This window comes from Syngnathoides biaculeatus, chromosome 6 (genome assembly GCF_019802595.1).
Source record: "Syngnathoides biaculeatus isolate LvHL_M chromosome 6, ASM1980259v1, whole genome shotgun sequence".
NCBI classification, from domain to species: Eukaryota; Metazoa; Chordata; class Actinopteri; order Syngnathiformes; family Syngnathidae; genus Syngnathoides; species Syngnathoides biaculeatus.
The window spans coordinates 7,859,354-7,873,415 of record NC_084645.1 but is presented as its reverse complement, the minus strand read 5'-3'; the positions used below and the strand labels follow the sequence as shown (position 1 = coordinate 7,873,415).

General features: G+C 39.2%; 1 protein-coding gene across 3 annotated transcripts in view; it reads right to left on the bottom strand.

The window, feature by feature from the left end:
- The window catches only part of zc3h18 (zinc finger CCCH-type containing 18), a 74,325-nt gene that overhangs the window by 45,096 nt on the left and 15,167 nt on the right, over nucleotides 1-14,062 (bottom strand). For all 3 annotated transcript variants that reach the window (XM_061821738.1, XM_061821739.1, XM_061821737.1), the window contains exon 5: nucleotides 13,227-13,322. In XM_061821738.1, coding sequence (XP_061677722.1) covers nucleotides 13,227-13,322 — 96 coding nt within the window. The remainder of the gene's footprint in view (nucleotides 1-13,226; nucleotides 13,323-14,062) is intronic.

Here is a 14,062-nt window from a genome sequence, read left to right as displayed (position 1 = left end):
AGACTGGGTCATACAGTAATGCATGGTATATCAACATAGATTTGTGCTGAGCTGTGTCAACGGCCAGAATTTTAGCTCACTTGTAGTACTCTGCGCCCTCCAACCAGAGATATGGTTCCCACAGACAAGCCCCTAAACCCAAAAAGGTACTTTGCGGGAGGGTTGGTTGCTTGAAAAGTAGACTTTGGGGCAGGGGTGCTCAATACATCGGTCTTGAGGCAGTTTTAGACAAGCGCTTGATTTAAAAAAAAAAAAAAATAACAAAATAAAAGACGTAAGGCTATCATCTATCCCAGGGGTTGGCGACCTCTGGTTCTGGGGCCACATGCAGCTCCTTCATCCTTATGTTGCTGCATGGCGGCTCTGCGTGGCTTGGGAAAAGAAGTTTCCGTTTGAAGTGTATGTTATTTGTCTCAAAAATGTGTATCATGTCTTTTATGTTGTCAAAGTTTTAAACTTCTTTCTTCACACTCGGTGTTCACCATTTGCCTTCTTCAGGGATGTTTCACAGTACGTGATGTTCCAAGCAGGCACATTTGACAGCTGGCATGCGCGGAAAGCCCACCAACATCAAAACTGCACAATATCTGGACAAAGTATTTTATGTTTATACGTTTATTTAATTGTAGTCGTAAATTGTAAGATTATTGTGATCTCGAAACACATTATCGCTCAAAATATGCGCAACACTCTCCAAGACGCCGACAAATCTCCCAGACGGCAGCTTACAGTGCTGCGTAAAGATGAAAGTCACTTACTACAGCCCTGATTTGTATACACTGTGCGCGGAGGTTCAGGACAAACCAAAATAAATATTCAGGAAGTTATTTTGCAAATATATTTCACCTTTGTTCTGGGAAATAGTGGTCTTTTTCCCATTGTATTTTAATACCATGGGCAATGGAACAGGAGTCACCTCTGGGTTTGTTGGTTGCTTTTTTTTTTTTTTTTTTTTTAAATTAACACTCCGGCACCACATCGAACTCTCCAACAAAGAGATGGTGTTTGGTCACACTCATTCTACCGTCGAGTCTACTTTACTCTGCGCTCTGAAAGGGGCACACTCATAATTACAGATTTTACCATATTTTTAGATTCACGCCTAGGCTCTGCTTCACGGTGCGAAAGCCCAAAGGATGATGGCTTCATGCTAGATCAATAATTTAAGTTCAGCTTTTTAATTCATTTGAAAGAAAAAATTTTCAGTAAGAGTTAAAAAGTTACTTTTCTGAAACATGGAAGAGTGCATGGATTTCACAAGAAACCATATTTTACAAGTATAAAGATCTATATTAATTCTTGAGAGGGCGTTTGGACACAAAAAAAAGATGTCAAGAAGTGTTTGCGACTCCCAGTGTTATCTTTTCCGTGGAAACTGGGTGGATATGGCTCTGAGTGTTTCAGGTTGCCGACCCCTGATTTATCCCATCGCTTGATTCAGGTGTGCCCAATGCGTTGATCGCGTCGTGTTGATTGACAGTCGGTTTGACCAATTCTGGTCTTTTCTGAGGTGTCACTGTGCATGTGAACAGAAAGGCGCATTGTGGCAGGCTGGCAAATTCGCCTCCTATATAGGTCTCTTGCTCTTTTCATAGCTGTCGCTGCGACAATACACTCCTGCACATGTGTTCTTTGCTCCCTCCACTTCTTGGGGCAAAAAGGTTTGGCCACCCCTGTCTTGGGACAAAAAAGGGGTTCCCACAACTGATCTAAATGCTCTCTCAAATACTTCAGACGGACCTGGACATGTACCGTATTTTCACAACCATAAGGGGCATCGTATTAAAAGGCGCCGTCATAGTTGCAGGTGCAATTTCTGTATTTAACACATGCATGAGGCACACCGTATTATTGGGCGCAGGCATGGTGGCAATCACGAGGCACTGAGAGACAATTGCAGCTTGATTTTTGTAAGTAGAACATCCATCCATCCATTTTCTGAGCCCTCATCCTCGGTCACGGGACTGCTGGAGCCAATCACAGCTGTTAATGGGAAGGAGGCAGGGCACATCGTGAACTGGTTGCCAGCCAATCACAGGGTACAGTGCCTTGTGAAAGTATTCGGCCCCCTTGAACTTTTCAACCTTTCACCACATTTCAGGCTTTAAACAAAGATATCAAATCATTTTTTTTTTCAAGAATCAACAAGTAGGACTCAATCGTGAAGTGGAATGAAAACTATTGGATGTTTTATACTTTTTAACAAAACAAAAAAAAAAAAAAACACAACCGAAAAGTGGGTCGTGCAATATTATTCGGCCCCTTTACTTTCAGTGCAGCAAACTCACTCAGGAAGTTCAGTGAGGATCTCTGAATGATCCAGTGTTGACTGATGATACATAGAATCCACCTGTGTGTAATCAAGTCTCTATATAAATGCACCTGCTCTGTGATAGTCTCAGGGTTCTGTTTAAAGTGCAGAGAGCATCATGAAAACTAAGGAACACCCAAGGCAGGTCGGCGATAGTGTTGTGGAGAAGTTTAAAGCTGGATTTGGACCCAAAAAGATTTCCCAAGCTTTAAACATCTCAAAGAGTACTGTGCAAGCAATAATATTGAAATGGAAGTGGTATCAGACCATTGCAACTCTAATAAGACCCGTCCCTCTAAACGAACTCTGGGCCACGGGCCAAATGTGTAATTATATTTGGCCTGCAAGGCAATTTCAAGTTAATATTAGAGATGGCCCGCCGGTGTTACAAGCAATACACACTTGTTTGGTTCCATATTAAAAGGTTCATTTGTTCAACCTTGGCCCGTAGCTACGTTCAATTTAAAACTTCGCCCCACTGTGAATTTGAGTTTGACACCCCTGCTCTAAATTTTCACCTCGAACAAGCAGAAGACTAATCAGAGATGCCGCCAAGAGGTCCATGATCACTCTGGATGAATTGCAGAGATCTACTGCTGAGGTGGAGAGTCTGTCCATAGGACAACAATCAGTTGTACACTATACAAATCTGGCCTTTATGGATAAGTGGCAGGAAGAAAGCCTTTTCTCAAAAGATATCCATGAAAAGTCTCGTTTAAAGCCACTTGGGAGACACAACAAACACGTGGAAGAAGGTGCTTTGGTCAGATGAAACCAAAATTTAACTTTTTGGCAACAATGAAAAATGACATGTTTGGCATAAAAGCAACACAGGTCATCACCCAGAACACACCATTCCTACTGTCAAACATGGTGATGCAGCCTCATGGTTTGGGCCTGCTTTTCTTCAGCAGCGACAGGGAAGATGGTTAAAATTGATGGGAAGATGAATGGAGCTCAATATAGGATCATTCTGGAGGAAAACTGTTGGAGTCTGCAAAAGACCTGAGACTGGGACGAAGATTTATCTTCCAACAGGACAATGATCCAAAACATAAAGCCAAATCTACAACGGAATGGTTCAAAAATAAACGTATCCAGGTGTTAGAAAGGCCAAGTCAAATTCCAGACCAGAATCAAATCGAGAATCTGTGGGGAGACCTGAAGACTGCTGTTCACAAACGCTCTACATCCAACCTCACTGAGCTTGACCTGTTTTGCAGGGAAGAATGGGCAAGAATTTCAGTTTCTTGATGTGCAAAACTGATAGACATACTCCAAGCAACTCGCAGCTGTAATTACAGCAAAAGGTGGCGCTACAAAGTAGTAATGCAATGGGCCGAATAATATTGCATGTTCCACTTTTCAGGTTTTTATTTGTTAAAAACGTTTAAAATATCCAATAAATTTTGTTCCACTTCACGATTGTGTCCCACTTGTTGTGGATTCTTGACAAAAAAAAAATAATTTGATATCTTTATGTTTGAATCCTGAAATGTGGTGAAAGTTTGAAAAGTTCAAGGGGCCGAATACTTTCACAAGGCACTGTACATAGAACCAGGCAACAGTCGCACTTACAATTACACCTAGAAGCAATTTAGGGTCTCCAATTATTGCATGTTTTTGGGATGTGGGAGGAAACCAGAGTGCCCGGGTAAAACCCACTCAGGTACTGGGAGAACATGCAAACTCCACACAGGCGGGGTCGGGATTTGAACCTCGGTCCTCAGAACATTGAGGCCAACGTTCTACAGCTGTGCCTCTAGTAGAAGAACAACCTTAACTGCCCCCCAAGGGCGAAAAGTGGAAACAACTCCCCAGCCAAACATTACATCCTCTCACACGGTGTCTCACTGAACCAAAATCATGGCACAACCAGCAGCCAAGAAAACAACCAGAACGATGAGCGAATAAATCATTTACACATAACATGCACTTCAAACACTATTCAGGCACTATGCCTTGTGAAAGTATTTGGCCCCCTTGAAGATTTCAACCTTTTTCCACATTTCAGGCTTCAAACAAAGATATTATATATATATATATATATATATATATATATATATATAATATATATATATATATATATATATATGAAGAGTTTGTTTTCAAAACGCGACATAGGCATTTTTTTCAGATTTACGAAACTCGCGCCAAAATTATCCAGCTCCGAATGGTAGTTATCGGGATACTCTGATTTTTGTTGAAAGTACAACATATCGTTCTATATCAGCCAAGGAAGATCGCGTTTTATTTCAAAATGCGACATATCGAGATCTTATTTAGAGCAAAATGCGACAATTTCGTTCAGTCAGCGTGCGCTGCTGAAGCAAGCAGCATCCAATCAGAATTCGTCTCGAGGGAAGTTCCGGTATCTTCCACATCATCATCCAAAATGGCTGCGCCCACGTTTGAGAGAGATGCTAATGCCGAGTTTGATTTTATGTACGAGACACCGGAGAGAATGAAGCTGGGAAGGAAAAGAAACCCAGCGGAAACGGGGTCAGAAAAGAAGAAGCGCTTGCTATGATAGTAGACCCTATTTTTTCTCTTTGTGAAGTTGACCTATTGTTTCCTTTTTTAATCACATTTGGATTTTCTTTTACATGAATTCTATTTTTAATAGAATCTACTGATGTGTGAATCAGTAATGTTTCTTTTCTACTTATGAATTGAAAGAAAATAAAGACTTTTGATCTTTGTAGATTGTTTTTGTTTATACTGAAAAATATCCAGTACAGTCAGTAGCAAACCTTTTCATTATTTTGCCATGTGATACAAATGTTTTTTTATTTGGATCCTTGGCATGCATTTTTGTCTATTTTATCTTTACAGTGTTTCTTGCTTTCAAGCTGAACTAAGTCTTGTATTTTGTTTATCAATGTTTAATAATATCGAATAAATGAATCAGTAATTGTGCTGGTTTACTTGCAGGCTGTCCCATTGTGAGGGTGCTTTTCCTATTTAATTTTAATTCTTTATGAAATTATTGCAATTTAATACTTCAGTTCTCATCCAAGTACCATTGTATCTGAATGTAATAAACATACTGTTTTGTCTATGATTGTGTAATGCTTGAATAGTAATTTTGTTGTTCAAAATATTTCACCAACGATCATTAATGAATGAATAAATTTTTATAATTCTATGCAATCTTTTTTTTTGCCATTTTTTATAAGGAAAGTTATCGGCTATGACTTAAGAAAAGTTGACATTAAAAGGAAATCAACACCCTTGGAGTAGACTCAATTTCTGTCTATGAGCATTATGAATACTGTTATTATTACTACAGACTTATATCATATTCTGCAGTGTTCTTTCCCCCGACAGCGACAGCTATAAATAAAATCAAAAGAAAGCAGACTCAATGAGTCAGATTTCAAACAGTGAATTTGTGAGTTTGAAACTGATTTCATTTTGGAGATGTATGAGATCGACTACCTATTTTTTTTCTGCTGGTATCCCTCGCAACCCATATTAACCTTGGTAGACTGGTTTGAAGCAGTTTACTTTCTTAATGATCTCACATCAACTGAGTGACACAATGCCTGCAGATGTCGGATTGCAGAATCGCATACAGATACACAAAATTACAATGATGTAAACTCAGCCTTTCCAAGACCTCATACTGAACAAACAAACAGTTTCTAAATAACTGAAAAACACCTTTTTAAAAGAAATTCCCATTTTTTCATCTCCTTTTTCAACATCTGACATTAGTGAGCTAATTGTGAAAATTGTGACTGGTGACTGACCCTTATTTCTGATACCTAACTCTCTAAATGTGGTGGTCATGGTCTTAAATATGATTTTAAAATGCTTGAAATGTTGAAAGGCAAATAGTTTTCATGATTCCCTATCAAAAGCAACTGATTTTTTTAAAAAAATAAAGCTGCTCCTGAAGGTTTAAGTCGAAATTTGGATATGTCTCACTTTGCCAAGAGTAGAATGTTTGGATATGTCTCATTTTGGAGAAAAAATGAAATTTGTCATCAAAAAAAACTCGGTGAATATTAAAGCCAATATTTTTTGTAGTATGGTGTTTAGTTACTTTTTAGCATCTCTTTCCATCCCCCAATAGTTAGAAACATAAATTGAGTTTATTGTTTTCACTTCAATACCAAGCCCTTTTCTCAAAATGAAAAAAAAAAACGGATACGTCTCATTTTGAAAACAAACTCTTCATATATATATATATATATATATATATATATTTTTTTTTTTGGCCAAGAATCATCAAGTGGGACACAATTGTGAAGTGGAATTTTTGGTTTGTTTTGACCCCACAGGGTGTGATTTTGTGTGGACCCCAATGCAGGCAGCATGGGATCGATTCCCGCTCAGTGATGGTGTTGATATTTTCCCCCCTGCGATTGACTGGCGACCAGTTCAGGGTGTAGTACCCCTTTCGCCCGTAGTTAGCTGGGATTGGGTTCAGCACTCCCGCAAACCTTGTGAGGCTTGGAAAATGGATGGTTTTATACTCTCACAGTGGATATTGGAGTGAGTCTTCCCAGCCTGGTGCAGGTCTACAATTTATTTTTTTTATTCCATAGTGGAGTTTGGAGTGTGACTGTTTAAGGTTGTGGAAAGGTGTCTTTTTACACTATATTTTATAGTTCACAAAGAGGTGCTATTAATACAGGCAACAAGTGGAGGACATAGGAGCTTCTTAAAGGAGTTATATGTCTCTAAAGGCCAGAAATCTTGCTTGTTGGTGAGCAAATATTTCCCACCATAATTTGCTCAGATTTTTTTAAAGTAAATAAATAAAACAGACCATGATTTTGGGGGGCCTTTTCCTCCTCATTTTGTCACTCTGAGGTGAGGTATACCTATGATGAAAATTACAGGCCCTTCTATCATTTCAAATGGCAGAACTTGCAAAATTACTGGCTGGCTATTTATTTTTGTCTCACTGTATATACATACACATTGTTTAATCTTGTGGTCAGCTTGGTGAGCTTTTTTTTTTTTTTTTTTAACTCCCTGATCTCCCTCAAAAATCCTGACCGTGTAAAGCCTAATATTGTCTTGTTTTAAAATATGCCCAAAAGTCTTAAGATGGAAATTTTCAGTCTTTGTTAGCTGCTTGTGAAATTCTGTGCTTGCATGCTACATTCGGTTGAATCTTGTGCATGATCTCGGAGCTAAGCCCCCTACCCCATCGATAAAACCCAGTGATGCTTCAGTGGCCCTCTGTTTTTTTGGCAGCTTTCCATTGGCCCAACATTGTCTTTTTATGTCGACAATTTTTTTTTCCATCTTAGCGGTAGACCGATTTTCTCTCTCCCACTTGCCTAGTTCGGTTAATTTGCAACAGGCCTGAAGAATGTGATATAAATACAACCCCGATTCTCTTGAAGTTGGGACACTGTGTTAAAGGAAGACTCCCCAAAATTCATATGTACAATAAACCCTCCAACGTGAAGTAACATTATCATTACATATATTTTGGAAATTGAAAAAAAAAAAGGAAAATAAAGAATACTTTTTAAATCCAAGCAAAATCTGGAGATGTGACAGCTTTCACAGCCAGACCCGGAAGAAACATCCTTGACCCTGCCCCTGACGTCACCATAGGATTCCAAGAAAGTTAAAAATAAAAAAAGATTTTCCACTGGATGTACAAAGTGGTCCTTTCACCCAACTGTCATGATTCATAAGTAAATTGATATGTAACACGTCTTTGTCCAAACAAACAACTATTATTTAGTATTTATGTTATGCAAACAAGTTGATCGTGATCCATGTACATTCCGGGATGCTCCATTTTTTGTTTGACCTTTTCAAACCCACGACAACACTGGCATTCCACCACAGTTGGCATTAGATCACAAAGAGAACACGAACAAAAGTCTTTCAAAACAAGCAGGTCTGGAACATCTCCGAGGTCCATGTTATTCCCTCCGTGAGCGTCACGCCCCCTCTCCAACACGTCAAGTTCCGCCTGTGTGTATTCTGGCTCAAACACTTGAACATTGTACTTTGTTATTTTTGTTTTGTCTACTCAATAGCGGGACTAGTAATGACACAGAGCATCGAACATTGCTGTCAAAGTCGCTTTATTGGCTCTTAGCACACAACACTTCCTGGCTCATATTTACGGCGATGCGCATGTGCACTCCCACCCCCCCTGCCGCTGGTGATCGCTTGAAAAGTAGATCTTGGGGTGAAAACATCTGGCCACCCCTGGTGTATATTCTCTACATTTAAACCAAATCCTCAGAAAAGCATCAAACAAATCTCCGCGGTCCACAAAATGGGATTATTGTTCGTTGTCAGTGCCACACCCCCTCTCCAATACGTTGAGTTCTGCCTGTAATGTATTCTGGCTCAAACGCACGGGCTTGAACATTATACTATTTTTGTTTTGTTTGTTAGTAATTATTTTTTACTAAAATTGGCCACAAAATGCCAGATAGTGGACATTCTCTGTTTGGTGAAATGTATCCACGAGCAACGGGGGTCAGAACAGGAAGCACTGCAGGCGTGGCATATCCTGATTGGCTGTCAATTTTCCAGCTGGGCTCATTGGAATGTCTGAGCGAGAGAGCAATTTCAATAATAATTTTTCAATTTAGAGATGTTTCTTGGTAAAATCTGTGGATAACTCTGGCATTAAAAGAAACACTGAACCCTCATCTACTAACTTTTAATCTGTGCTCCCATTCCTTTAATTTTGGGGAGAGTCTTCCTTTAAAAAAACAGAATACAATGATTTGCAAGACATGTTGAACCCATTTTTAATTGAATACACAACAAAGATGAGATTTTTTTTGTTCAAACAGATACTTTGTTTTGAGAAAATAATGATTAAGTTAGAATTTTATGGTTGCCACCTGTTCCAAAAAAAGGTGGGACATGTGGGAAAAAAAAGCAAGTTGAGGAATGCTCAAACAGGTTTGGAACATTCCGATGTTTCTCAAAGTACAATTGCAAGGAATTTAAGGATTTCATCATCTACAGTCCATAGTATCATGAAAAGGTTCGGAGAATCTAGAGAAATCACTGCATGTAAGGGGCATGGCCGAAAACTATCATTGAATGCCCGTGACCTTCAATGCCTCAGGTGCCACTGCATGAAAAAGCAACGCCATTGTGTAAAGGATATTACCACATGGGTTTAGGAACACTTTAGAACAGTAGTCCCCAGCCCCCCAGGCCACGGACCGGTACCGGTCCGTGGATCAATTGGTACCAGGCTGCCAAAGAAATAATCAATTAGTTCCGTTGTATTCATTATCGAAGTCTGAACAATCTTTTATTTTGAAAAATGACCGGATTCTCTTGGTTACATCTCTGTCACTTCAGCTCTTTGCTATTATAAGAGTTAGAGCGCTACTTCCCAACCAAAAAAAACCCACAAACTGCCAAGGGATGGATCCGTGACTCATTTATGAACAAACTAGGTGAATCCAGCATGTTTGTGCAACAAGAAGATCAACTGCTTTAGATCGCAAACAATGGTGGCTTTAAAGGTATTTTTGAGACAACAACTCTGACCATGTTCTGGATTAAAGTCATGGCAGAATACCCGGAGATCGCCACCAAAGCACTGAAAACACTGTTGCCATTTCCGACATATTATCTGTGTGAAGCAGGGTTTTTCTGGAGTGAGAGCAACCAAAACAACGATTTAACTGGATATAAGCAACACATTTTTGTCATTGTCTCCATTTACCTGCAGATGGGATCCTCTCATTGCAGAGAAACAAGCTAAGGTGTTAGCGTAATGGTGAGTTAAAATTTTCATGCACTTTAAATGTTATTACAGCGACCAGTCAAGAGTGTTGTGGTTGCCAACTGAGTGAAATGGGGCAGAGGGGAGAGGAGATGGTTCAAACTGAACAATTTTTTGACTCTGTTGAAAAATTTAATGTTTAATAATTTAAGAAAAATTTAACTGTGGTGTAGATATGTATAGATAAGAGAAAGAAATGTGGAATTGCTGGTTCTTGTTTATTTTTCCACATTTTATTTCATCATTATTATTATTTATGATCATGTTTATTGTATTCGATTTTCAATACAAACGATATTCAGTACAAACATTCCAACGTACCCCGGTCCGCAGTAAAAATTATAAAGCCATGACCGCTGTGATAAAAAGGTTGGGGGCCACTGCTTTAGAAAACCAGTGTCAGGAAATACAGTTCTCAATGGTACAGTGAAGAAAATAAGTATTTGAACACCCTGCTATATTGCACGTTCTCCAACTTAGAAATCATGGAGGGGTCTGAAATTTTCATCATAGGTGCATGTCGACTGTGAGAGAGATAATCTAAAAATAAAAATCCCGAAATCACAATGTATGATTTTTTTACCGATTTATTTGTGTGATACAGCTGCAAATTAGTATTTGAACTCCTGAGAAAAACAATGTTAATATTTGGTACAGTAGCCTTTGTTTGCAATTAGAGAGGTCAAACATTTCCTGTAGTTGTTCACCAGATTTGCACATATGGCAGGAGGGATTTTGGCCTACTCCTCCACACAGATCTTCTCTAGATCAGACAGGTTTCTGGGCTGTCGCTGAGAAACACGGAGGTTCAGCTCCCTCCAAAGAGTTTCTATTGGGTTTAGGTCTGCAGACTGGCTAGGTCATGCCAGAAAATTGATATGCTTCTCATGGAGCCACTCCTTGGTTTTCCTGGCTGTGTGCTTCGAGTCATTGTCATGTTGAAAGACCCAGCCACGAACGATCTTCAATGCTCTGACTGAAGGAAAGAGGTTGTTCCCTAAAATGTCACAATACATGGCCGCAGTCATCCTCTCCTTTATAAAATGCAGTGCAATACACTGCAGTTGTCCTGTCCCATGTGCAGAAAAACACCCCAAAGCATGATTCTACCACCCCCTTGCCTCACAGTAGGGATGGTGTTCTTAGGATGGAACTCATCATTCGTCTTTCTCCAAACACGGTTAGTGGAATTATGACCAAAAAGATCATTTTTGCTCTCATCTGACCACAAAACTTTCTCCCATGACTCCTCTGTATATTACAAATGGTCATTGGCAAACTCAAGAGGGGCCTTGACATGTACTGGTTTAAGCAGGGGAACCTTCCGTGCCATGCATGATTTCAAACCATGACGTCTTAGTGTATTACCAACAGTCACCTTGGAAACGGTGGTCCCAGCTCTTTTCAGGTCATTGACCAAGTCCTGTCATGTAGTCCTTGGCTGATTCCTCATCTTTTTAAGGATCATTGAGACCCAACGAGGTGATATCTTGCATGAGGCTCCAATCCAATTGAAATTAACCGTCATGTTTAGCTTCTTCCATTTTCTCATGATTGCTCCAACAGTAGTCCTTTTTTCACCAAGCTGCTTGGCAATTTCTCCGTAGCCCTTTCCAACTGTGTGGAGTTGTACAATTTTGTCTCTGGTGTCTTTGGACAGCTCTTAGGTTTTGGCCATTGTATGGGGTGGAGAGGTGTCTTTATGCAGCGTAAGACCTCACACAGGTGCATCTGATACAGGATAATACATGGAGTGGAGATGGACTTTCATTCAGAATTCTAGTTGATAAAAAGGTGTTCAAATACTTATTTGCAGCTGTATCACACAAATTGTGAAAAAAAAAAAAAAAAAAAAAAAATCATACATTGTGATTTCTGGATTTTTCTTTTTAGATTGGATATGCACCTACAATGAAAATTTAAAATCCCTCCATGATTTCTAAGTGGGAGAACTTGCAATATAGCAGGGTGTTCAAATACTTATTTTCTTCACTGTCCATCCATAAGTGCAACTTTAAACAACTATGTAAAGGAAATGCTATTTATCAACAACCAAAAATGCCGCTCGCTTCTCTGCGCCCGAGCTCATCGAAGATGGACTGATGGAAAGTGTTCTGAGGTCTGACGAGTCCATATTACAAATTGTTTTTGGAAATTGTGTTTTGGAATCCTGTCCTCTGGGTCACGGAGGAAAAGAACCACCTGGACCCGAAATTCAAAAGCCGGCATCTGTCATGGTATGGGGTTGTTAGTGCTAATGGCATGGGTAACTTACACATCTGCAAAGGCACCGTTCACGCTGAAAGGTATTCATTCACAGCTTTTGGAGAAACATGCTGCCATCCATGCAACATCTCTTTCATGCACACCCCTGCTTATTTAAGCAAGACAATCCCAAATAACATTCTGCATGTGTACTGCGTGGCTTTGTAGAAAAAAACACGAGTACTAGACTGGCCTGCCTGTAGTCCAGACCCGTTTCCCCACTGAACATGTGTGGCACATTATAATGCGTAATATACGACAAAGGAAACCACAGACTGTTTAAACGCTGAAGCTGTACGTCAAGCCAGAATGGGAAAGAACTATACCTACAAAGCTTCAACAATTAATGTCCTCAGCTCTCAAATGCTTATTGAATGTTGTTAAAAGAAAAGGTGATGTAACAGTGGTAATCATGAGCATGTCCGAGCTTTTTTGGAACATGTTGCAGCCATAGAATTCCAACTGAATGATTAAGTTTAGCAGTTTGAAAATCAGAAATCTTGTCTTTGTAGTGTTCAATTAAATATAGGTTGAACATGATTTGCAAATCATTGCATTTTGTTTTTATATTCAACACAAAGTCCCAATTTTATTGGAATTGGGGTTGTACAAGGTTCACCTTGCTCATCCCTAATTCCAAAGAGTGAATTGTTTTGTAGACGAAAAATATGTTTATTTTCACTACTACATCTAGTTTGTTTCTTCAGTTAATAGCCCAAGGACACATATTACAACTGTCATTCAAGTAATATTTTTCCTACTGATCCTTTTTTTACTGTTTTGTATTAAATTTTTTGTGTTTTTTTATTGAAATTATTTTAAAATCCATTCATCTGTGAGTTCCGATGGCTATCTTGAGTTAGCACAACACAACAAATGTGTTTCCACTTTGAAACATGAAATTACCTCTTTGGCATGCCTGAGGCCCCGCTCCCACGCACTTTCAACAGGGGGCTCAACAGGGGGTGGAGGAGGAGGGAGCTCCTCGACTGCAGGGGCAGCCTGAAAGACAAATTATGCTCATTAGTGATTATATTCTGTTCTCCACCAAACGTGTATTCAAGTACAGGTATGGAAATAAAGAAACAGGACTCTGGCATCCATGTTTGTGAACTTGGCTGCAGTCATTCACATTTGAAAAATGTACGGGTGTGGTCAATAATGCTTGCAGATATAGTTACGGGTGTGGTGCACCAGTCATGCCCGCACATAAAGTTGCGGGTGTGATTCGGGATGGAATATCAAGACCTTAAAATAACTTACTGGATTGATATAAGACAGGGGTCACCAACATGGCCCCCGCGGGCACATGGTTGCCCACGAGGACCAATTAAGGCACCCACGGGGCATGTTCAAAAATATCACCGGTTAAAAATTGCTAGGATTATTATTATTATTATTATTATTTGTGCTTTAACTTTTTAAATCTGACATTGTTATGAAAAGTTTTAAACAATGTCATATAATATAAAGTATTTACATATTTCTAAAGTATAAGGGGTCTTATTTTGGAAGCTTGCCCGTAACAGTTCACGAAGTAACCCTCAGCTTCAGAAAGGTTGGAGACCCCTGAAATAACATAACTGTAAATTAAAAAAATATATAAATACATAACTAAAATAGAAAACAAAAGTGTCATACTCAGAAATGTTAATTTCCAATTTCAATTGATATTAGCAGAACATGATCTAAAATGGTATTTAACATTTTTCATTAATAAAAATTCTTGATCTGACAAACTA